We start from the raw sequence: 25,661 nt of genomic DNA, 5'->3' as shown, positions 1-25,661 counted from the left end.
GCTGAAGGCTTGTAAAAGAAACTGCCTCACCCACAATGCTGAAAATGTTTATTTTTGGACCTTTCCAGAGCAAATCCTCTCACCCTTGGGTAGATACTAGTCGAGAGTGTGGCTCATGAAGGCCATGGTGTGGGCTGAAACCCTAGCTCTCCCGTGTAACAGCTTATGACCAAGGTCAAATTATTTAACCTCTTCTGTAAAATACGTATGTAGAAACATACTCCACCCATCCTTCTGAGATCAGATAAGCTCCTCTGTCTAATAGCATGCCCAGCACTTAGTAGGCTCTGTGTGTTTGCTGTTACTTCCTTTTGTTACTTTTGTGTAGTTATTCTTAGTACAAAATATGCCTAATAATTTTTTCTTTCAGACTGTCACAGGAGATTGAAGACTTTTGTTAAGAATCTAATAATATATTTTTCTCTTAAAATCAGTGTTTAGGGTTGGAGATGTATCAGTGGTAGAGCAGATGGCCAATATGCATGAGGTCATGGGTTCAATCCCCAGTACTGTGCACAGAAGAAAGGAAAATACTTAAAGTCAGTCTCCATGTTACCAAAACGTTCTGAGTACAGTTTAGGAAAATGATCACAATGTGTTTGCAAGGCATACCTGTGGTTAACTTCAAACCCTTAGTTTCCTAAAGTATGTCGGAGTGACCTTGCCTTTTCTAGGCCTCTGCCTGTCCTAAAGAAGCATGTGAGATCCTCAGGTTGGAAGAATAAAGCAGAGTCTGTATTTATTGGTGTGTCACTTAAGTGGTACTTGCTGTTTCTGTGCAGTTCAAATCGTGAATAAAGTACTTATACAGAACTTTATATATATATATATATATATTATATATATATACACACACACATACACACTAACAAATAAGTGTTTAGAGACTACTAGAGAACAAAATGATGGAATTTATAGGTTTAGCAGTGATAGAATTCAAAACTAGTTCTTGAACTTGTGAGATAAGGACAATAAAATTCTTAAAAATTACTTGAGTTGTCAGTGGACATAACTAACCTGTGACAGATCACCCAGGGGCTGGAGTCTCACTACTAATCTGAGCTAGAATCTGGACCACTGGACTCCTAAACCTGAGTCTTCCCTTTAACATTCCATGTATATGTTTGCGTTTGTGCGCGTGTGTGTGTGTGTGTGTGTGTGTGTGTGCAGGAAGCACTGACGAGCTCAGTGTGTTAAGTTACCTGGTGGTTTTCCTGTCTTCTGTCCCGCCGTGTTAATTCCGTGCTGCTGGCTCTACAGTACCAGGCGATAAGGCGGCACGAGGAGACCTGGGCAGAGAGCCTGCGCTACAGGAGGCCCGACCTGGATAGCATGGCAGGCCTGCGGCGTGTCACGCTCAACTGCAACACGCTGGTGGGCGACCTGGGCGCGCGCTCGCTCGCGGACTCACTCAGCGAGGATCTATGGCTTAGAGGTAGGTAAGGGGCTCCGAAAGGCTTAGAATATCGAGTGTGTTCAGCTCTTGGCACTAATGTTGTAAACAGGAATCTTAACAGTTTTAAAGTGTTATGAAAATTACATACATTCTTATAGAAAATGCAAAATAAACAGGACAGTATTACTTATAATCAACCAATCCAGATATTTCTATTTTAGCACACATTTTAAATCTTTTTATAGGTATATTTATACCATTAAAAATAACAAAAATGGGGCCAGGGTCATAGTTCCGTGGCACAAGTACCTGCATGGTAAACATGAAGTTGTGAGTTCAATCCCTAATACAAAAAAAGAAAAAAGAATTACTGTGTATTTACTGTTTGGCAATCTTTTTTTTTTATCGGTACTGGGGATCGAACCCAGGACGGCCTGCTTGCAAGGCAGGTGCTTATGCCGCTGAGCTAAATCTCCAGCCCCTGGCAGTCTATTTTTTTTTTTTTTTTTGGTTTAATGATACGTGCCATGTAGGGCACCATTATATTGATGCATAGTAGTTTAAGTGTCTGCTGTTTGATATTTAGACAGTGGATTATTTCCCTCTATTTTAGTGAATTTATGTGTACATCTTTGTGTACTTAGGAGTACACTTCGTGGGGTGAATTACTGCAGATCAAATGGTGGTGACACATGCCTGCCATTCCAGTTACTTGCATGCTGAGGCAGGAGGATAACAAATTCAGGGTTCCCCTGGGTTACACAAAGAGACCATGTCTCAAAATAAAAAACAGGGTTGAGGACACAGCTCAGCAGTAGAGTGCTTGTCTAGCATGCATGCGGCCCTTGATCCATCCCTAGTACCACAGAAATCTTTAAATTTTATACAGCTAAGAAACCCCACCCCATTCAAGTGGGGTTGCTCTGCAGATTATTTAACTTTGTTCACAGAATATGTCACAAGTGTGTTAACCAATTAATAAGCAAATGTAACGTGGGGATTTAGCTCAGTAGCGTAAGTGCCTGCCTAGCAGGCACGAGGTCCTGAGTTTGAACCCCTGTACTAAAAAAAAAAAACAAAAAATGAAAAACAAGTCTACGACATCATTTTTAGTGACTACTAAGTGTTTTGTTATATTCTTATACCTTAGTATACGTAATTTATTCATTCCTTTTTAGATCTGTAAGTTACTTCCGGTTTTTTACTGTTATAAACCATACTTTGCTATATATTCCTGTTCATAGTTTTGATTCTTTCTTTTGGGTAGATTCTTAGAAGATGAATTGCTGAATTAAAATAGCATGCATATTTTAGGATATAATAGGGTATAGCTGAGGATAGAGCTAGTGGTAGAGCACTTGACTAGCATGTGTAAGCCCCTGGATTTGATCCGTGGGACTGCACAGAGAGAAAAAAATGGAAACATTTAGAGATTTTGTTACTTGATTTTGTTTATGATTTTGGCATAACCCGACAGAGCGATCATTTTACTGCTGCAATTTGTCATCATTGGATTTGCTAGTGAAAATTGTTGGCTGTTTTTATCATTTGGCTAATTGAATAATTACATTCTGTGTGTCATCAGGTGTCTTAGCAAGGTTGGGCTGCTAACGGGTAGTGCTGAGGATTGGCTGCTTACACCACAGACAGTTCTGTCTCACAGTGCCGGAGGCTGGGAAGTCAGATGAAAAGCACTGGCAGTCCAGTGTTTGGTGCACATACTCTTCCTGGTTTGTACAAGACTGCCTTGTTTATCTAGTATAACAAACAAAGAGAGACAGACGCAGGGACTAGGGTTTCGGCATAGGAATTTTCAGGGAATACAAACACAGGGAATACAATTCCACAGTGTGGGCTGTGAAAGGCTTCTTTTACTTTAATGTAGTAGTATATACAATGCTTTACTAAAAGTCTCTGGTGTTTTCTTCTGGTGGAAGCATCTTTGCACCTGTGCTTTTGTAGTGATTCTTTGGGGTTTAAATGAGTAGTTATTCAAGCTTAGTATTCATGAACATTTGTTCCATTCTTTAATTTTTAGTGAGAGAGTTATGGATCATAAGTCTTTTTGGTTGGTTGGTGGTAATTTGGTTGGCTGGTTGGCTGGTGTTCGTGAGTCTAGGGGAGTCAGATTGGGGGGCATTGTACCATTGAGTGTTATCACCAGTCTTCTGATGTATTTATTTTTGTTTTTGAGACTGGGATTACGCAGTTGCCGAGGCAGCCCTCAAACTTGCAGATCTCCTGTTTCAGCCCCTTGAGTGGCTGGGGTTGCAGGCATGGTCCAGCACACCCAGCTTTCATTAATAAATTCTTTGAATTATTTGTATCTCCTTAAATATTTTTGTCATTTTATTTTGAAACTAACAGTTGTTACATTCCTTTTGTCTTTTTAAATACATTTTTTGAGATTTATTTTGAGTTCAAAATCATGCTCAAAGAATGGGATATAATTTCTAAGCTCCATCTAGTGTTTGCCTGTGGCTTTTACGCTGCCACTAGCATCTTTACTAGTTGTGAATGGTAGATGTTCCGTGCTGTTTTTTTTCCTCATGGACTATAGTTACTGCTCAACTCTGTCATTGTAAAATATATTAGGTGGTTTATTTGGTGCTAAAGGGAAGATAATCATAGCACATCCAAGAAATGAGGCTGAGGAGGCCTTTTTTCTCCCCCAGATTGTGCATTTATGTATGATGTTCTGCTTTTTCTCAATACTTGATTAAAAACCTGCCATGACTGGTCTTTTTTTTTTTTTTTTTTTTTTCGTGCTGGGGATCAAGCTCCGACCTCACGCTTGGCAGACAGGTGCAGCTAAATCCCTAGCCCTCAACCAGGACTAGTCTCACTCAGGAATCTCCCAGGCATAGACGGGGCTGTCTGTACTGTTAAGTCTATGTGGAATTGACAGGTGACTCATCTTTCATTACAAGCACTTGACCTGCAGCAGTGCGGCCTCACCAGTGATGGAGCCCAGGCTTTGCTGAAGGCCCTGGAGACCAACAGGACTCTGGTGGTTCTGGATATAAGGAGAAACCCGCTCATTGGTATGTTGCTGCTCATTTTTACTCATGAACAGATAGCAGAACAAAAGCAGTTTGTTCCAGTATTTACAATTTCCTAACCGTTATGTATTTACTTTCCTAAACTTTTCTCATCTGGTAGTTACTTATGTTTTTAGCAGGTAACTTTTACTGACTCAAATAAGTTGTACTTGTAAATTTTTCTTGACTGCTTCTGAATAGAGGTGAACTCTGATAATAAACCTGTTCCAACTAAGAAAGAGCATTATTTCCTTTTATGTGAAACCTCTGAATTTTTTGAAAAGCGTTTCATTCCCTTGCTGATTTTACCAGTACATTTTGAGTACTTTTGTGTGCTGAGCTGTGGTTGAAGCATCTGTGCAGGTGGCAGTTAACCAGCCAGCCTTGCCTTTGTAAGGCTTACTGTCTAGAGAGGAAACTGAAATACCAATTAGCAAACAGATAAGTAACTGTAAGTAGTGAAAGTGCATACCTCAGGGTAAAATAGCTGGGGCTGGTGGACTGTATTAGATAAGATTGTTAGGGACATTCTCCCTGGTGGAGTGACATGAAACAGAGAGCGGAGGGAGATGAGGAGCAGACTGTGAAAGTTCCAGGGAAAGTCCGTTCCAGGGCAGAGAAGCAGTAAGCGTGTAGGCAGGTGGCTGTGGCAGGGCAGGCGGAGCATTTAAGGGAAGATGAGGAGCCAGACCAGCTGGCAGCGAGGAGGGGGAGCTTAGGGTGCCGTAAGTTCCAGCAGCGAGCCAGGGCCAATACCACAAGATTCTGAAGGCCGGCCTGGGGATTGCACTGTGCTCAGTGACCTGAGTGCTGTTTCCATCAGGACCCTAGCTAGAGTGGAGAGTAGGCCTCTAGGTGGTGCTAAGTAGGGAAGCAGGGAGGCCAAGGAGGGACCCATCGGAGAAGGGCCCATCATAGCAAGCCAGGTGGAAGGTGCTTGTGGCTAAGCTGAGGGTGCAAGGTTGAAGGTAATGAAAAAGTGGTCAAAATGAGGCCTGCCCAAGAGGGTTTCAGATTAGTTAGGTGCAGGCTAGGAAGGAATGGGTAGTGCTCAAGATGTTCTGGACGTGTTATGTGCACAGCTGGGCTGTACCAGGTACCGAGAAAAGGCAGCTGGGAGAGGAGCAGCTTCAAGGCTTATCGTGACCTTCACTCGGACTGTGTCGGTTGCCTTTAGGTGTCTTAAGTGTCCAAGTGTCCATGTTCTTGGTTTTCTATCTGAAGGTGTCCAAAGCCACTTTAAACTTGATCTTTGCTACTGCCAGAGTAGAAGCTACTAGGGGTGCTATGCAGGGTGACAAACTTTCACTTTGTCTTTGAGAAAAGAAGTTAGAATGTTCACCAGGGAAAATAAATGTATAATTAAATAATGTGGGCTTAGTATTGAATTTGACTGAAAGAACAATAATGAGTTGCCGCTTGTTTTTAAATGGATATAGCCACTCATTGGACTAAAGTTACTATATTTTCAATTTTCATTTTACTTTAGATCATTCGGTGATGAAAGCAGTTATCAAAAAAGTTCTCCAGAATGGAAGAAGTGCTAAGTCAGAGGTACAGCCTGTTTTAGTTCTCAGGGAAGAATTTTTTTCTGTTGTGTATAATTGACATAGAATCATGTGTTAAGGGGTACGGCAGCATGTTTGAGACAGAGCTGTGCTGTGAAGTGATGACCACAGTCTACCTGGTTAACACGCCCACATCCGAATAGCAACTCCTAATTTCCTCTGCTTAGAAATACTTCATAGTAGCACAAGTCAGGAAATGCTCTTAATCCAAAGAATGTGCTTAGCGTTTCATCCCCAGGAACAGACTTAGGACAGTTGATTTTAGCTGATTTTTTTTTTAAAAGATGGTCTCACTGTGCAGTTCAGGCTGGCCTTGAATTCACCATGTAGTCCAGACTGGCCTCCACTTCACAGTGATCTCTTACCTCAGCCTGCCGAGTGGTGGGATTTCAGGCATGTGCCAGCACGCCCAGTGTGGATGATTTCTTGATATCTCTATACATTAATGTAAATAAGTACATTTGAAAATAAAAAACTGGCATTGCCGTATTTGCTGCTTTGTAATCTGCTTTAGCACTCTATACCTGTTTACCTCAGTATATTTGTCAGCTTCGTTATCTGTTAACAATATAATAAATTTTAATAGAATTTATCTTTATTGTTTTTTTCTTTTGTTTTTAATAAAATTGTCAAGGCATTTTTTTGCCACCTTGAATTTTCAGTTAAATCAGGTTGCTTTTCTATTTTTGAAAATGTTATGTGGTTTCTTTTTCTTAAATTGGGGTCCAAGAAGGGGCTGGGGATTTAGCTCAGCGGCATAAGTACCTGCCTTGCAAGTAGGCAATCGTGAGTTTGATCCCCGATACCGGAAAAAATGAAAAAGACAAAAAAAATATCGGGGTCCAAGAAAAGCAAGTTGCAAAGCTTTTATAGTATGTTAATATTTCCAGTTAAGTTCAAACTCTCACATATTACGTGTAACTGAAATTGCCTGTATCTATCTCTTCTAGTACCAGTGGATAACTTCTCCATCTTTGAAGGAATCATCTAAAACTGCTAAACAGAAAAAAAGAACTATAATTCTAGGAAGCAGTCGAAAAGGAAAGGCTACTATCAGAATTGGTAACCTCTCTCCCTTGGCTTTTTAATGCTACTGAAATGTACACCTGCCATGGGTTCCAGTGTGTTAGAATCTTTCCTCGTTGGCGTGAGCACTGACTGCATGTGTATTGTAAGACTGTAATTGTTGTGGTACAGCTTAGGAAGATTTAGGGAATGTAGAAATAGTAAATAAATCATTAGGGAATGAATCCTACTCTTTTCGTTTTTAAAATAAACCATTTTTTTCATAAAATGTTTATCATTTTGAATGTTTCCTGGTTGATGATTGCTTATGCTTCTGCAGCTGAAATTTGAGGTGCCCTTTGGTATAGTTTTAGGTGGTGGTAGGGGTTGACACAGGGCCTCAGGCATGCTGGACAGATGTTCTACCCCTGAGCCACACCCATAGCCGGACCATTTTTCTGAAATTAAGAACTGTCCTACAGTTACAGAAAACAAAATTTCTTTTCAGTTCCATTTTTTCCCCCTTGTTTCTTCCTTGTGAATTCTTACCAGAGTTATTGGATGACACCTTGCTCTTTCAGTGATGGAAAAGTCCTCAAAATACATATAACCCCTAGAAAACAGTACTGCAGACAAGCTTATTGATCTTACATGGAACATTTTAGAAAGACATTTTCTAAACATTTGTTATAACATGTATTTAATTTACAAAATAATAGCTAATCTAGGGTTTAAAACTGTATAATTTTATGACAAAGAATATTGAGAAAAGTATTTTATAAACTTCAACAACTAGTAATATAAATTTCAAGTTCTCTGAATGTTTGGAATAATTCAGTTACACTAATTTTTATATTGTTTCTAAAGAGTTTCTAGTCTTTACTCACTAGAACATACTACATTTATAAATAACCTCTTCTGGGGGTAAAAATGAATAGTGGAATAAATTGATCCAAATCTAATATGAAAGTAACATTTTCTTATAACAACTTTGAATTTTGAAACTAAAAACCATAAAGACTAAACAAAAGACACACAATAATTTTCTTATGTTTATAATCTGCCAACTTTTCAGAAAAAGGTTTATGATGACTTCAGTTATATACCAGACATATCAAGTTCATTAAACAGTTAATGGCAAACAATCTTTTATTTGGTTACTACCTGCATTTTCAAAAGTTTTTGACTTAGTAGCATTGATCTGTACACTTAAAAATGATTAATATGGAAATTTTTATGTTGTGTGTATTTTATTACAACTTGAAAAAATACATTGATGATTTTTGTTTAGGTTTTATAAAGGTATTGCATTAATATGACATTGGAAATAAACATAGAAGCCACCACGAATTCCACTGTCCGGTCAGATAATACTTAATTTTTCTTTCTATTCCTATGGTCTAAAAGTAACAATCTCACATAGCTTAAATACAATTATTTTTAACTTCATATTGAGTTAAAATTTTATATGATCCATTATTATGCTTTTTAATGCATTCACATGAATTCTTTGGTTGATGGATCGATATTTTGAACTAGTGAAAAATTGGAAAAAACCTAAATATCACCTTTTTGTTTTAAAGAGAAAACTTAACAATAAAATAATAAAACCAATCTAAACAAAACAGTGAAAGTGGTACAGAACTTCAAAACAGGATAATAGGAAATCAACAATAGCTACCATAATATATCTTATTATCTTCACAATAGTTGCCCATACCATCAAACATAATAAAATAAAACCAGACAAAATAGAGTAAAATGAATCAAAACAGAACATTAAAACATAACAGTAAGTCAGAACAAAACAAACAATGAGAACACTTAGAATTCAAAAGCAAGGCAGAAGGGAATCTCCCATATTTGCTATAGTGCATACTCTTACCCTCTTAACAGATTCTCAGACTAAGGGCCCTAGGTCTGCAAAGTCATTCTAACAGTACAAGCAATTTAATTGTTTTTTGTGCTTCAGTTGCTATCAACTCAGCCTGTCCTCTGAACCAGCTGTTGCTTGGGGGGGGGGGGGGGTTGAGTCTCTTCCTGGGCCCTATGTGGTTTGTGTGGCTTATGGAAAGGGAGAGTTGGCTGGTCGTTCTGCTCCTCCTCCCAGACCCAGCTTGGCTCCTGCCAACTCACAGAAAGGGTGAGCTAGCTTTTATCTTCCTGGGCACTCATGGTTTGCCTAAATTATTTTTTAAATCTTTCCAAAAACTTCTTGATAAATATTCTTGTTTTTAATTACAAGATCTGTGCTTTTGGCTCACCAGTAACTGACTTATTTGTAGTAAATAATTGTCAGTGTATTAAATTGAGTACTGATTAAATTGAGGAACATATAGGCTACATATACCAATTTTTATTTCAGAGCAGTGGTATTTTATTAGTTACTCATGTGACATATACAAATTGAAATTTGTGATATCACACTAAAAAGTTCGTATCCTGTGTTAGGCTTTGGTAAAAGCACTTCATTTCAGTGGTGTTATGATAGTAGCAATAAGAAAAAAAGTGTATTTAAAATAGTAGATGTTCTATAATTTTAGTAGCTGGCATGTAAAGAAAATGGAAATGTAATTGAAGTTTACAAGCTCACTGAGCAATTTTAAGAATAATTTTATTGGACTTTTTATTTTTGGATTTGCATCAGTTATTTGGAGACACAGAGGTAAGACAAATCAGTATGTTGGCTGTTTAGTTAAATTTCATTGAGAGCACAGTTTGGATATTTTATGTGAATTATGTCATGTTCATATTGTTTATATGTGCAGAAAGAAGATAAAAATTTTCACTAGATTTTTCATCTCTAATAAGTTTAATTTGTTTCAATTAAAAGTGTTTGCATTATTTGCTGACAATATATGCACACAAATATTTTTCATATGAAGATTGTTAAAAAACAAAAGTGGAATAGTACAAGATCGACAGAGCTTTTATATATTTTGAGAGACATGTCTACAAATCCAGAGAAATAGCACAGGGCCATGTGTTTGTTGTCACCAGTTACACTTTATCTTAGATACCATCCTAGAGCTGCCAAAGTAGATCTTGTATAGTAAAATAAATTGGAAAGATAACCACTTAAATAAACATGTATTATTTGTTTTCAGCAATATTAAAGACATTGTAATGTGAGTTTTAATATGTGATTTGAAAATGTTTCATATAAAGATACTTGACACATTAGTGTTAAAAAAACATAAAGCTTCTCATGAATCTCCTCTTTCATCCAGTAAGTTTTACTTGTTTCTCTTGCGTTTTCTATAAAGTTAAATGAGACCTAAGGTTAACAGGCTTCGAGGACACCACCAGTTTACCTGCCACCTGGCCACTTGCAGTGTTTTAATAGTTTTTACCTAGTGAAAGTGCGGTTCAGTTGTGATTTTGATCTCTCATTCAGGTCTGTTAGCAGGTGTCCTGGGTGTATTTATGTTGCTCTGTCTTAAAGATTCAGAAATACCAAAGATGTTCTAAGTTGCAGCGAACTGAATATTGTTTTGCATGAAGTATATTTCACTGAAATATATTTTTATTTATTTTTGCATGTTCTACACATCTAATAGTCAATTTATATTTTAGTTAAAATGATAACTTGTTACTGTAGAAATTTAATGTTTTCAAAACATTGCTACCTTTTTATAAATGGATCCTCTTTTGATGGCCAAATTTCATTGTCATTTGTATTCTTTTATGAGTATGCACATGATAATCTGTAAACCTTTTGAGTTTCTTGATTTTTTTGTTTTTAACCCTCTCCAACATAGGATTGGCCACCAAGAAACCTGCAAGCAGCGGAAGAAAACACACCACTGGTAAAGAATGCTATGCTCCTGAACCTCTGCCTCCTGGGGTGGATGGTTTCTTGCCCTGGCGTACTGCAGAACGTGCTAAGAGAAGCAGGTAGGATATTTTTATTTCCTTTCAGTCATCCACGGCTCTTTATTTTGGAGCTTGTATTAAACAGAAGTTCTCTGGTTGTTTCTATAAGACGGAAAAAACTCAAAGCTTCTACCTAAGGAATCCTTGAAGGGGAAAGTGATAATTAGGTGTTTTAAGTCACTTCCTTAGTGTCACAGAAGTTGTACCTGTGGGAATCAACAGGAGCCTTGAGATCATTTCACTTGCACAGGCGAGCAGAGGGTTTAATGGAAGATGTGTAGCTGAGCTGAGCCTTTGAGGTAGAAGTAGGAATCTGCGTATGCAGAATGAGGGCTGAGACATTCTGTAGCCTGGGAGATGGCTGCGTGTGAAGTGGGGAAGGAGGCCGAATTAAACTTACTAAGTGAACTCGCCAAATTCTCATTTTAATGGACCTCATTTAGTGACTCAAACCAGTTTTAGCTCATTACCCACAGTGGAGCTGTACAAGGTAATTTTTATCAAGTTTTTTGTTTTACATTGTTGTGCTATAATTTTTGGCTTGTTAAGTGAGCTAGATTAATGTAGATTTTTTAATTATTGATTTGAGATTATTCAAGAAACTGAGGATTAACAGTTGCTTAAGAAAATAGAATTGATTTTAAATAGGACTGAAGATAGGTGCTGTGTAAAATACCTGTTAAATTGCTTTGCATAATCTACACGAGGCAGCTGACTTCCTTTCCACAAATGGTAAATGTAAATTATTAGTATATAAACTAGTCGAAGGCCCCAGTTTTGCAGTTTTATGGTTCATGTCCTCTTAGGACATTTACTAATCTGCAATCCCTCATAATCACAGAAATTGTAAATTCCAGAATGAGCACTATATGTAGATAGAGCAGTTAGATTGGAAACTCAGTCATGCCGTACGTGGGAGCTGTGTGTGTCTCCGAACTGTCACAAAGCCGTCTTGCTGAAGTCCATTCAACTTTTGCCGTAACAGAATCCTGGAGTCTTATTTTGAGGTTATTTATTTACACAGTTTTATATGGATAGTGTACATAATACTAATAAGTGTTAATTGGTGGTATGTCTGCATGAAATATGACTTAACTTGTTGATATCTTTTTAGGGGTTTTCCGCTACTCAAAACTCAAGATATCCCTAATCAGCTGCAGGTGTGTATTTATCATACTTGTAACATACAGAGATACAGAGGGTTGGAACAGAAAAGATGGAGAGCAGTTTTCTGTGCTATTTTTTTAATCTACCTGTCTGTCTGTCTATGGTTTTTGGAGATATGGTCTTGCTGTGTAGTGCAGGCTGGCCTCAGCTCACAGTGATCCTCCTGTTCCAGCGTTCCAAATGCTGGAATTGCTGAGGAGCTCCTCTACCCCCACAGTCTCTCCTTTTTGAAGCTAGTTAGAACCTTCCAGAAGACACTCCCTGCCGAAGTAACCCTGTCTAAAACTTCCCCGGGTGCTGTGTCCCAGTGCTCGGGTGTAGATACGTGGATATTGCACATGGTGTAGACCTTATGCTTCCAGCTGTCAAACTGTCCCCACATCAGCTATGGCCAGGAAAATGAATTTGACTCCGTTTCTGACCTGACACATAGCGCTACACCCTCAGAAACATCCTTAAGTTTTCAGGAGTGAGGCTTCTGGGATTCCTATGTGTGTGTGAATTCCAGATTCTAGAGCCAGAGCAAAGCAGCTGTTTCCCCAGAGCTCCCCCACTCCAGGATACACACATTCCCTGTCCCCTGCCTGCAGCTTTGGTAGCTCAGGGTTGGTTCTTACAGACAGCACTGCCGAGACTGAGTGAGGAGCTCCCTGGTGGCACCACTGTTCCTCCATGCCCAGAAGTTGGGGTGTGCGCACCATCCTGTTGAGGGCTTGTTTCCTGCTTGTGGTAGAGATCACACCTGGGACTTATTTCTTTACAGTTACAGAAGCTCTTTGTTTTAACATGTAGATTTGCTTTTTATGAGGTAGTCACCAGGCCCATTTTTAAATGATGAGAAATCTCATACTGATCAGCAGGGAACTTTAACAAAATTATATTGTTGGTGCTCTAGTTTTGGCTTGTGAAGGATAAGATAAAATTGTTAGTGTGTCACTTTTACTTGTGTGTACATACATGATTTATTTAAAGTACCGTTCTGGCCGGGCACTTGGGAGCCTGAGGCAGGGGGATTGCTGCAAGTTCAAGCCTAGCCTGGGAGGGGCTGGGAATTTAGCTCAGCGGCATAAGTACCTGCCTTGCAAGCAGGTGGTCGTGAGTTTGATCCCCGGTACCGATAAAAAGAAAAAAAGAAAAAAAAAAAGACTAGCCTGCATTAAAAAGTGAGTTCAAAAAAAAAAAGTGAGTTCAAGGGCCTGGGGGTTTAGCTCAGCAGCACAAGTGCCTGCTTGGCAAGCATGAGGTTGTGAGTTCTATCCCCAGTACCAAAAGGTAAAAAAAAAAGTTAGCTCAAGGCCAGCCTGAACTTCATAGTGAAACCCTGTCTCAAAAAAAAAGATCAATAAAGAAGCATGTGTGTTAATATCACATTAAAAAAAAAATACCATTCTGGTTCAGTTTACTGCCCCCATCCCTTTTTAAAAAATTTTCAGGTGAGCCTCCTTAAATCACTAAATTGGCCCTAGCTGGGCTCAAACTTGCCATCCCCCTCAGCTTTCCTGAGTGCTGGGGTTATAGGTATGCACCACTGTGCTCGGTTCATTCTTACATTTTTTTGTTTATCAGTCTCCTACCAATGGATTTGCCTCCTAAAAATTATACTTCCACACTTTTTGCATCTGATAGTGAAGAATAAATTTCTCTTATGCATTATAAAATTGTTTTAAGGAAAAATGTTCATCCTGTCTCCTTACTTGATTTATGTGAATTTAATAAATTAATAGAACATTCCATATAGCAGTCGTAACTATGTATATGCCAGAATTCTGCATAGTAACAGCAGCAGTAAGTAGTGTTTTGCTGTGTTGTTTTAACCTAAGTGTTGGCAAAAGACACTTGTATGTATCAGTTATTTCAGAAATATCACTTTGGTTAGATGTCCTGAATATTTGGTATCTGGTTATGTTACTGTTTACATAATCCTGTTTTCTTTAAGTCATCAGATTTTCCTGTCACGGTGACAGTAGAGAGTCCTTCATCCTCAGAGTTTGAGGAGATAGATGATTCTTCAGAAAGTGTTCATGAAGTGCCAGAGAAACCCAGTGTAAAACATGACGTGTTACAGGTACAAAACTGTTGCTTTCGAGACATGGGGAAGATTATTCCAGACCACAGGTGGATCTTACAGATGCACACTTGTGACAGGACCTTGGGGACTCGCGTTGGTGTTCTAAGTGCTCCCCACTAACTCCTATACCCTTAAACGGTGCTGCCTTAAAACATGATGAGAGAAGGATGTGTGAACTCTGAGATTAAAAATCAAAACATCACTAGCAAGGTGGTTTTTTTTTTCTTAGAGTCGTACAGTGTTAGAAAAACCTTAATGATCGTGAAACCGACTCAGTAAAATTACTGTATGATATAGTCACATGATTGTTTCATTCTGTAGACTGGGAAACTGATGGTACTAGCAACCTTTCCTATTAGGTAAGAGGCAAATGTAACTTTGTTTTTGGTGAAAGTAAAATTGAAAAAAAAAATTTCATTTTGTTTAAAAAAAATAATAAACATCAAATGTCATTCCCCTCTCTTTGTATGGACCAACAAGAAAAATGATTTTTATAACAAATTTCTAACCTTAAATATATGGCTTTTATTTTATTTCGACTTTGATACAGAGCTGATAATTTGTAATAAAGAAAACACCATTCTAGGTGGTCTTTTTTGTGCATTTTTCAGAGCCCACATTGAATTGGGGGTGGCGTGGCTGGGCTTAGACCTGCTAAGTGCACGCTCTGCTACAGAGCTGTCCCCTTGCCCTCTGTTAAGTTTTCACCATGGAGTAAAAATAGAGAAATAGTTATCCCTTTTTGCTTCCTTTTTTTTTTTTTTTTTTTGTCTTTTTCGTTTTTACCGGTACCAGGGATTGAACTCACGACTGCCTGCTTGCAAGGCAGGCGCTTATGCCGCTGAGCTAAATCCCCAGCCCTTACTTCTTTTTTTAATGTCAGGAGTTGAACTCAGGACCTTGCACTTGCCAGTTTGCTTTAAAAGTATAGAAATGAAGATTTGCTTTTCACAGGTGTAGAAGGTGGAAAAGGCACAATCAGAGCGATAGGCTTGGTGTCAGGTGAGGACCTGCCTCCTGGGTCACAGATGGCACCGCCTCCTCACTCCTGATGTGAGTGAAGGACAGTTATCCCGTTTTTATTATACGGGAATCACAGTTTGATTTTTTAAAAAGAAAGACAGTTATGGCTGTGGATATAGCTCAGTAGCACAGCCTGCCTGGCAAGCATGAGGTCATGAGTTCAATTCCCAATACCAAAAAAATAAAGAAAGGAAAGCCAGCTAAGGGCTATTATAAGCTCAGTGATAAGAACACTTGCTTTGAACAAGGCACAAGTGTCCTGCATTTACTTCTCACCATCACTAAAACAAAACAAAAAATAAGGACACTTGGTGTTTTAAAATGGAAATCAATATTTATATAAATGAATTTTAAGATAAGTCCTTATAGGGCTGGGGGTTTAGCTCAGCAGCACAAGTGCCTGCCTGGCAAGTGCAAGGTTGTGAGTTTGATCCCCGGTTCCAAAAAAAAAGAGAAGTCCTTATAAAATTATAAAATGTTAACAGATGTAGGAAGCTATGGTTCGTGTACAGTTACCCACTGTTATCTTACAGATGAGCACCAATAATTTTTAGCTTTTGCATCATTTAACATTTACAATGCAAAACAAAACCCGTGTTCATCTGACCATCCTGTTTTAGTTTGTTGTGTTCTTCACCAGGAGACTCAGATCATGTTTCTAAAAGTGCTATAGCCGTTGGAAAGGACCAAGGCTAAGGCTTTTTGATCATGTTGTACTGAAAACCCTCGCAGCTCTTCGGCATTTTGAGAGCCCACTGAAATGATAGAATTAAGAACTTTACTCAGATGTAAACCCTCAATAACCAACAGAACAGAAGTGATTCCAATCATTTTTTGAAAGGCAGAAGACAAGTAGAAGAAATTAAACCAGCAGCACAGAGGAAATCGGACTTTCTAGACTGTGCCAGGGGCATTGACAGCTCAGTGGGGATCCAGTCCTCCCTGCAGAGCTGCTCTCCTTACATAGGGTGGATTAAGAGCGTCATTAAAGTAGGGGTTACATATGGCAGAGTTGACTCCAGCCCTTCACACTCCTAAAGTGAGATATTTGACTTTTTTTTTTTTTACGAAAGTAGAGTCTTCAGAGAAAAGCAGAGAGGCTGGTATAGATTTTGCACTGTAGAAAGCCTGATTGGTGATACCTTAACTGGCTGCCCACTTGTTCATGTGTAAAAGAAGGCAGTCATGTGTTACCCATGAGCTTCTACTCTCTGTACTTAAATACAAGATAGGTGGTTCATCTGATGGCTGAGTGAAACGTGACAAGGGAAATCACGCTTAAAAATATGTCCTGCTGGACCAGAGTTCATGAAGGTATCCTTAGAGATGCGGCATCTAGACTATGTGCAGTGGTCCACACACATCCCCAGCGCTTGGAAGGCTGAGGCATGGTCACAGCATTAAGGCTAGGAAAGCAACTTACTGAGACTGTCTCAAAAAGCAGCATCAAATAATAGGTTGTAGTTAAAAAGGGATTAAATCAGTAAGGATTAAGGGAATGTCTCAGCATGTGGAAGGAGAAGACTGAAAGACCAGTCTGGGATGTAGGGGCTGTGTCTGTGAGTTCCAGCCTATCAGGTTGCTTATCCTTCATGCACAGGGCCAGGGACCAGGAACCTTCCAGATTTTTTCTGATTTTAAACATCTGTGTATAAATATTTAGTTATATACTTCTGTATGTATTTATACACACACACACACATTAGCGATACATCTTCAGGATGAGGTGTAAGTCAAACACAAAATGAACTTAATCTCACACAGACCTTATGCACAGCCTGGGTCCTGTGTGCTGACTCCCACCTTGTCTGCTGTGTCAGCTTGTTGGCACCCTAAAGGTTTCAGGCTTTGGAGCATTTTTGATTACAGATTTTATATGAGGGGTGTTTGACCTGTATTAGAAATGTCAGAAGTGATGGGGAAAAATGGAGGTTTGGAAATTACCAACAAACAAAAAGAAAGTTTCCCTTGCTAAGAGTACACGTCAGGTTTCAAATAGAAAAACGCTGTGCTGCCCGTGTATTGAACAAGATGTGTTGAACACGTAACTAGGCGCTCTACACTGTAAAATGTTAAGATACTGAGATTTGAGATAAATAAGAAGGAATAAAAATCATGCCTGGACCCTAGAAGGCACTGAAAAAAGCTTCATAGGCCTGAGCAGTGAATCATTTTGCATGTAGGGTTTTGTGTGGAGTCAAACTGTCAAGTCCTAAGTAGGAGGCTGACTAGTCTACTTCTGCATTAACAAGCTTGAGCCTTTACTTCTGTGCTGTGCCTTTTCTTACTGATACAATGTAACCGACACTCCATGTAAACACTATGGAGGTTCCTGTTACCCCCATTGTGCACAGATAATTAATTCTGGCAGTATAAATACATATAGGGACAGGATGTGGTGTCATGTGCCTGTAATCCCTGCTACTTTGGAGGTTGTGGCAAGAGCATCACAGGTTCAAGGCGGTCTTGGCTGCTCAGTAAGACCCTGCCTTAAAAAGAAACTGCAGTCAGCTGGGGGTATAGCAAGTGTGATGGTAGCTGGCATGCAGTGAGAACCTCATATCACGTTTCTATGGAGTGTAAGTCAGCACAACTACTGTGGAAAGGGTTTTTTTTTTTTTTTTTTAATCGGTACCAGGGATCGAACTCACGACTGTCTGCTTGCAAGGCAGACGCTTATGCCGCTGAGCTAATCCCCAGCCCCTGTGGAAAGGCTTTTGGCATTGTCTACAACTAAGGATATATGTGAGTACCCAGTGATCTGTCACATTACCCCAGGACATAAGCACTGGAAAAACTGCTCGACCAGATGCAGATACAGATATAGATATAGATATAGATAAAAGGTGTAGATAAAGATTCAGACTATTTGCAACAACCCAACCCGAAAGCAGTTCAGAGGCCCACTAAGAAGTAAAGATTAAACTGTGTAGAGCAAGAAAAATAAAAGTTAAATAAAAAGCCATAAAATTGAACTAGACCTACTGGCAGCAGTGAAGTTTAAAAATGAGTAAATGTGGGGGGCTGGGGATTTAGCTCAGCGGCATAAGTGCCTGCCTGGCAAGTGCGAGGTCATGAGTTCAATCCCTGGTACAAAAAAAAAAACAACCAAAAGGCTGTGTTACGATTCCCTTTCCATAAAGTTAATAGACAAAACCAAACTATTGTTAGGAACGCACACAGATAAAGGATCCTCAGGAAACAGGGTGGCATCTAACTGGGAGGAAGAGCAGCTGGTGACAGGGAGAAGTTATAAGAGTTTTCAGCGATGTTGGAGGTGTACTCCTACATTTGGGTGGTGGTTACATGCACATTCCCATACTTGGTCTGTGCTTTTCAGCATGCATATCATGTGTTAGAGTGAACATTTTTGCTTAAGAGAAAGGTTGCTCTTAGGGAGCTGAATATGTAAGCTGGGAAGAGGCAGCTTTGATTATGAACCTATCTCTACCAGTTACGTTCATATGTTCATTCACTTTGCATTGAGCATTTTCTGTGTAGGTACTAAGAAGCCTTCCAGGTTTTGTGTGTGGTACATTTAATCATCAAAAGAACCCTGGGTATCTCCCTTGTTAGCTGAGAAAATGAAGGCGTAAGGGTTATTCCACTTCCTCAAGGTTTATAGCTAAAGATAGGATAAGGACTTTGCTCTATAGAGAATGAGTTTTTAAAACATAATTTTTAAAAATTTCAAGTTATATTAGTAAGCAGAGAAATGTAGATTCAAGGAAGAGTGCAAACTTTGACCTGTTAATTAGAAGAAACCACTTTTGACACACAGATCTTGTGTGGGCAGCAGCTGTCTTACTGACTTGTTTTGAGGCAATGTCTCACCGTGTAGTGTAGGCTGTTGTTGAGCCCATCATGTAGCCTGGGCTGTTCTCAGAACCACAGCGATTCTCCTGCCTCAGCTTCCCCAGTGCTGGGATTAGAAGTGTGCACCATCACCACTGGCTTCTATTATTTATTGCTTGTCTCCTTTTTGGTAGGCACAGGAGATGCTGGGGGTAAATGTTTAACAAGACACACTCTGTTCCTCCCCTCCCACCTGTACTGGGAAAGGAAGCCAGTAGTGATGGCGGGGTGATAGGTGTCACTGCTGAGAGCAGTATAAAATCTTGGAAAAGTTTCAGAAAACAGCTTGGATGTAGGTGTCTCAGAGCCTTAAAAATGTTTTTTGCTGTGTCCTTCTTTTTTTTTTTTTTCTTAGTTTATTCTAGGAAACTGATTGTGCAGATGAAGGAATGGGGACTCTGTTGCATAAACGTGACTTTTAATTTGCAGTATTGAAAGGTTGGAACAATCTGAATGTTTAGCTCTAAGGGAATGAGTGAACGGTAAATCCGCCTAAGGGAGTATTTGCAGCCGCTTGCAAGTCTGTGTCACAGAAACCCTCTGATGATATGGGAGATCAATTCAAGGTTAAGTGAGAAAAGATGGACATAAATTTGACACACAGCATGATGGATGCTGTTTGTTTGGGGAGGTACCTTGGCAATGTGTGGAGGGATGGGGGAGCAAATGACCAGAAGGAACTTCACTGCACAGCTTTGTCATAGCTCTAGTCCTTACTAAAAAAGATTACTTTGTAATTGTCTGCTTCCAGGTTTCCTTCTTTCCTCTGAGGAATATGAGTTACTCTGTAGATTTTAAAGGAGTACTGGGGAAATAACATTTTCATTAAAATGTATTGTTGTGTTCTAACTCTCTCCACCAGAGGGAACTATTTCATGTGATTTCACTGGCTGCTAGTTTAGAACCAGTCGAGAATGGAGTTCAGTCTTTCTGCAGTGGTGATGAGAATCTTGTTTTCATCATTGGTTAACATTTCTGTGATACCAGTTTAAAATGCTGATGCCATTATATGAATAGTAATAACACTGCAGTTTCTTGTTTTTACCATAAACACTTGGCTGGCCATAATGGTAAAGAAGTGAAAGCTAGGCAGGGTGGCTCATGCCTGTATCGCAGTGCTCTGGAGGGCTGCAGGAGGTGGGTTCGGTCCAGCCTTGGCAACTTAGCAAGACCTTGCTCAGGATTTAAAAAGGGGTGCCAACATAGCGCTGTGTGAAGGCGCTGGGTTTAAACTCCAGTATCTGCTACAAAGACAGTTTTTAAAATTATTAGAACATTTACTAATTTTCAGATACGTATTCTGATTATAAAAGTACATGTTCATTGAGGAAAGTTTTGAAAAATAGTGAACTTCATTGAAAGGAAAATGACTGCATTCATGCACAACTGAACATTTTATAGTCAGCCCTGTTTTCTTAAAAATATCAAAATGTTTTGTCATGTTATTGAATACTCTTCTACAGCAGGAAATCTGATTTAAGATTATGGGCCATCTACCAAGGAAAATGCACAGAAACGTTTTCACAGTATGACTCCTAAAGTCCGTTCATTCATTCTGGTTGAGTCCTTTACATCATCATGTGCTTTTTAGTGCTTCATGGAACATTTCTTCATATGTGTGTATGTTTCATGTAAACTAAGCACAGTATGAAGCTCTTAGCTTCTTTCTAAAGTTTAGGTAGTTATAGTTCTATAACATGTTCATAGTTAAAGTCCTGTCCTTCTCTATGATGATTTCCTTAAGGGGATCAGAACATTTGGTATAATCGAGCGATCGCTCTAGAAAGTAGTACTAATTTCTTCTTCTGGTGTGGATATATCTGTGGATACTGTCTATATCTGTAGATATATATCTATATGTATTTATAGACATAGATATATCCAGGATTAAACTAAATTTTTAAGGTAAAACTTTTAACAGAATATTCAAAAGCCTTTAAAATATATCTTGCCATTTTCATAAATGTACATTTATACTGCATGTTACTCAAATGGTGCGGCAGGAAACAATGTTTTACTTGCAGTAGCAAACAAAAACTAAGTCATTATTTTGTTCGTGAACCCGGGTGTTGATTAGTGCATTGATTTTCACTGCTTGTCTTTGGGAGTTGTAAATAGCCATTTCTTACTAGATCCAGTTCTGTAGACTGGACTGGGCTGTCTGCCTGGAGTCCAGTGAAGCTGTAGCCAGGTCGTCCCCGGTCCCTTACCATCTGGAGGTTCTGGGAAAGACTCCCTTGCCAGGCTTCCTCGGGGTGTTGGCATAGTGCAGTCCCTGCAGTTAGGACTGAGGCTTCGTCCTTTTCCTGGCAGTCAGTCCAGGACCTTCGTGGCCTCTAGAGCTCTCCCTCGCCTCTGCATCCCTTGCTGCCATATTATACCTGGCCATTTAGAGCCGCCAGTGGGTGCTCCTCTGTGTCTGATTGCTTTGGTGCTTTGAATCTCTTCTGGTAGCAGCCTGGTCCCTCTTAACGGATTGCTGGTTTAGGTTGCATCTTCTTAAGGTCCTTTCCCAGTCTTAAGGTCAGTCGCCTTGGGGACTTGGACTTACACCTCTTCGCAACAGTACCTATGATATTTGAACAGTGAAAGCTGGGGGGGGGGTGCAGCAGGAGGGAGTCTTGGGGACCATTTTAGCATTGTGCTACTGCGAGGAGTGACTCCACTTTCAAATGCTTTTGAATCTTGGTTGCTGAATGTGAATGTGTTTACCCTTGTGCATCAGACAATACTGACACTGGAGAGGGGGACAGTTAATTACCACCTCTGAGCAGGACCAGTGCCCAGCTTCCTGAGATCACAGCCTGCGACACTGCAGTAGTTACAGGACTGAGGGCATGTTACTCTACTCCTCTCTGATTTGGTTTTGTAATCTGTAAAACACAGTTAGGGCTGGGATTTAGCTCAGTGTCATAAGCACCTGCCTGGCAAGCAGGGGGTCATGGGTTTGATCCCCAGTACCTCCGAAGAAAACAGTTAATAAAATCATATTTTTATAGGATGATGTGATGTTAAGTTAGGTAATAACTAGAAAACTCTTAGAACAATGCTTGCCATAGAATAAAGTGCTTTGAAAGGTGTGTGTGTGTGTGTGTGTGTGTGTGTGTGTGTGTGTGTGTTTGAGATAGGATCTGCATGGTCTATACCAGCCTTGAACTTGGTTCATAGCGCAGACTCATCTCAGATTCATGGTCTTCTTTCTCAGCCTCGAGTGCTGAGATTACAGGTGTGCACCATCCAGCTTTAAGTATTTCTTTCATTAAAATTGCAGTTCTGTTAAACGTGTTAATAGAATTTGCTTCTATGAGAGGACCTGCAGTAACAGTTTTCCTGTCACACCTTAGTTTTTATTTCTCATTCACTAAGTGTATTCTATTTGATGCCTTTTTATGGTGAGCTGTCACAAATCTATGTTGGAGGGTTCATATGAACCCTCCAACATAGTGTGTAGTAGTGTGTTGCTATGTTGTGGTAATCACTTTCATAATGTTACATGGATAATCTCGCAAGTTAACTTCCAACTCTGCTGCTAGATACTTGGTATCATCTTTAGTTGAAACTGCTTTCGGGGTCATAGTGTGAATTAGTTACACAATATTTGCCCTTTCTCATACTAGGGAAAACTGGAGGAATGCCTAACGCAGTTAAAGGAGGAAAGAGTGATAAGGCTGAAGGCGGATAAACGAGTCAGTGAGGTAAGGAAGGGTCACATTTTGAGGGTCGTTTTGTTTTGTTTGGATTTGACTTTAAGCTACATACACACAACTTCATAAACTTTACCATAAGAAAATACAGTGTGTTACAACTGTAACACTGTGTTAAACCTTTGTGTTTACTTACTCATGTGATTATATTCCAGGAAGCATGTCTTTTTAAAAATGTAAATGTTCCTGTGTAAATGTTCCAACTGTGTTAAACCTTTGTGTTTACTTACTCATGTGATTATATTCCAGGAAGCATGTCTTTTTAAAAATGTAAATGTTCCTGTTACATGACTGAGCCTTATTTCTCTTCATGAAATGTACTTATTAGGCTCTGTTGTATTTAGAGTAACAGTACGATGATGAGACTGTCTTCTCAGTGAGTTAGCAAAGTGGATAAGTAAATGCAATGAAAGATAAAAATCTGTACTCTGAATACCAAATCAGACTGATGTGCACGAAAGCTAGACAGTTCTATGTAAATATCGTTCACTGCACGAAGAGTTTCAGGAAGAATTTTGACAGTATGCACATTTGTTTGAAAGACAGTCATTCAGTAAATACTGATTGTGCAAAGCAAAACAGTGTATTGAGAATGAAATGGCTTCACTGAGAAATGCCAGCTTTGGGCTTCGCGTGGTTTTAGATGAACAAATGATGAGAAAGGAGTATGCAGGTAGTGGATATTTTCAAGAAGCCAAGGAGGAAGAAATAACGGTAGTTGTGCAATTAATAAATTAGGTACACTTTAGGACTTTCAGATGTACACATTTAAAATTAACCTTGCTTAAGAATCCTAAGTGTTCAGCAGAAGCACAATAGGCTTTGATCAAATCAGACTGTATTTCATTTTCTGATTTAAGAAGATCCTTAGGCAGCTAATTTTTTTAATAAGATGATCTGAATTTAACCCATTAGAAGTGCAGTCTTTTTGGAAAATCATTAATGAAACAATAAATTTGATACGTGTGTGTGCGCGCGTGCTATCTCCTGATTTTGATTGTTAGGTGATATGGTTGTTGTCATTAGATTAATTACAAATTAATCACATTTTGAAAATGTTTTAGTTTTGCTACTTGAAAATTGTGTTCTTTAGATGACAATGAAAGAAAATAATGTCATACATTTTCAACCTTCTATTGTAGCTGGAACAAGAAAACGCCCAGTTAAGAAATATAAATTTCTCTTTGTCCGAAGCCCTTCATGCGCAGTCAGTGACAAACATGATCCTGGATGATGAAGGCGTCCTGGGCAGCATTGAGAATTCCTTCCAGAAGTTCCATGCTTTCCTGGATCTCCTTAAAGATGCCGGGTTAGTTTGCTTGCAGGGACACTTGAGTATTGTATTTTCCACAAGTCATGTGTGCCATGTGATTATACCTAAGTTATATGCTGGGTTTTTTAAATGGAGAATTTGTTTTTTAAAAGAAATATAGATTGGCAAACCTGTCGTGGTAGACAGCCCAGTATAAAAAAGGTAGTAACCTGTTCTTAGAGAAATGGTTAGGTATAATTCATGTTAAAGCTAAGTTAATTTTAATTGAAAATATTCAAAAGGAATATTCTTGCTTTTTATTCATTTTGTTAAGTAAGTTTGAATTATGCAAGTCCTAGCCATCAGAATAGTCAAGTGCATGTTAGACTAGATCACTGGTTCCCAAGCAGGAATGATTTTGCTGAGAGAATTGTAACAGCTGATGGAGTGATTTTCACAGGAGAATAGTTTGGTGCTAGGACAATTAGAAACTGGAGAAAAATGGGAAGCTATGCGAGATGGATCTGCACTAGCTGGAGCCTGCATTTAAAAGGGAGGGTGGTACAAAGTATATCCTTGAGGGAATGGGGAGCCCTGATTGGTCTAATCCCAAGGCACAAATACGGGAAGATCTGATTGCGGGGAGAGACAGCGGGCTACGTCTGGAGTAGGATGTGGCTTCAGAGATACTTGTGTTCATGCATACAAGTATCCCATGCTCTCACGGGCGGCGGACTCTGAATTCTCCTGTGGCTATAATGCCTTTCTTTCCCTCTTATGCAGACTTGGACAGCTTGCCACAATGGCTGGTATAGATCAGTCAGATTTTCATTTACTAGGCCGTCCCCAGATGAACTCTACTGTTAGTAATCTACCTGAAGAAGAAAAGAAGGCACTTGAAGAAGAGAAAACGGAGCCAAAGCAGAATGCTGTAGGACGAATGCAAAATATCCAAGTAAGAGGATGGAACAGAACTCAGTGATTCAAGAGTGATTAGAAAAGGGAATTAGGGCCGGGGAGTTAGCTCAGTGGCTCAGGTGCTTGCCTGGTAAGTGTGAGGTCATGAGTTTGATCTCTGGTGCCAAGAAAAGGGAATTGCTGGTAATTGTGAGATTGTGAGTTTGACCTCCGGTGCCAAAAAAAAGGGAATTGCTAGTCAGAGAGACAATGCTAGTGACCCATCTCAAATCCTTTCCCTGCTTGAGGGCCAGAAATACATCTCAGGTCATCCCAAGTCTGAAATTACTAAGCGTGTTTCTGTGTCATGGTATTATATTGTTGTAAATAAGAAAACCTATTTTGATAACATTATCCTCAGTGAAGAAAGAAATGGAAGTTTAGAGGAAGTATTCCAAGCTTTAAATTTTGTAAATGTGTTCTATTCATATTTCGTCTAGGTTTCTATTTGTATGCAGTCAGCTTACAATGAAGGAACAGTAATGCAGGTATAAGTAATGATACGGATGACTCACAGAAATCAGTAACCCAGACATAACTGACTGCGGGGTCGAACGGGCAGTAGGAGTGGGAGCGGGGGACTCCCCTGCCGCCTTTGCTGTCCCTTCCTGGGCCCCTCCCTCTCCCCACCACACTCAGACTGCTCTGGGGACCCGACGGTTTGAGACTTCACTGGCTGCTGCTGACCGGGAAGGTCAAATAGGAAAGATGTCACTTCAGTGAGGGACAGGGAAACGGGCAGCAGTTAC

General features: G+C 39.5%; 1 protein-coding gene across 6 annotated transcripts in view; it reads left to right on the top strand.

The window, feature by feature from the left end:
• Cep78 (centrosomal protein 78) overlaps positions 1-25,661 on the top strand; it is a 35,943-nt gene that overhangs the window by 9,442 nt on the left and 840 nt on the right. For 2 of the 6 annotated variants that reach the window (XM_063249512.1, XM_063249526.1), the window contains exons 5-16: positions 1,261-1,435; positions 4,327-4,440; positions 5,927-5,991; positions 6,956-7,067; positions 9,658-9,675; positions 10,772-10,907; positions 12,001-12,046; positions 13,990-14,118; positions 22,617-22,694; positions 23,846-24,012; positions 24,739-24,910; positions 25,353-25,400. In XM_063249512.1, the coding sequence (XP_063105582.1) occupies positions 1,261-1,435; positions 4,327-4,440; positions 5,927-5,991; positions 6,956-7,067; positions 9,658-9,675; positions 10,772-10,907; positions 12,001-12,046; positions 13,990-14,118; positions 22,617-22,694; positions 23,846-24,012; positions 24,739-24,910; positions 25,353-25,400 (1,260 nt within the window). The remainder of the gene's footprint in view (positions 1-1,260; positions 1,436-4,326; positions 4,441-5,926; positions 5,992-6,955; positions 7,068-9,657; positions 9,676-10,771; positions 10,908-12,000; positions 12,047-13,989; positions 14,119-22,616; positions 22,695-23,845; positions 24,013-24,738; positions 24,911-25,352; positions 25,401-25,661) is intronic. The other 4 variants (XM_063249524.1, XM_063249518.1, XM_063249513.1 and 1 more) reach the window with 4 other exon arrangements.

This window comes from Cavia porcellus, unplaced genomic scaffold (genome assembly GCF_034190915.1).
Source record: "Cavia porcellus strain 051 isolate PalLab524CR breed Dunkin Hartley unplaced genomic scaffold, mCavPor4.1 scaffold_1, whole genome shotgun sequence".
NCBI classification, from domain to species: Eukaryota; Metazoa; Chordata; class Mammalia; order Rodentia; family Caviidae; genus Cavia; species Cavia porcellus.
The sequence above is the reverse complement of the archived record's forward strand: the minus strand, read 5'-3'. Positions and strand labels throughout refer to the sequence as shown.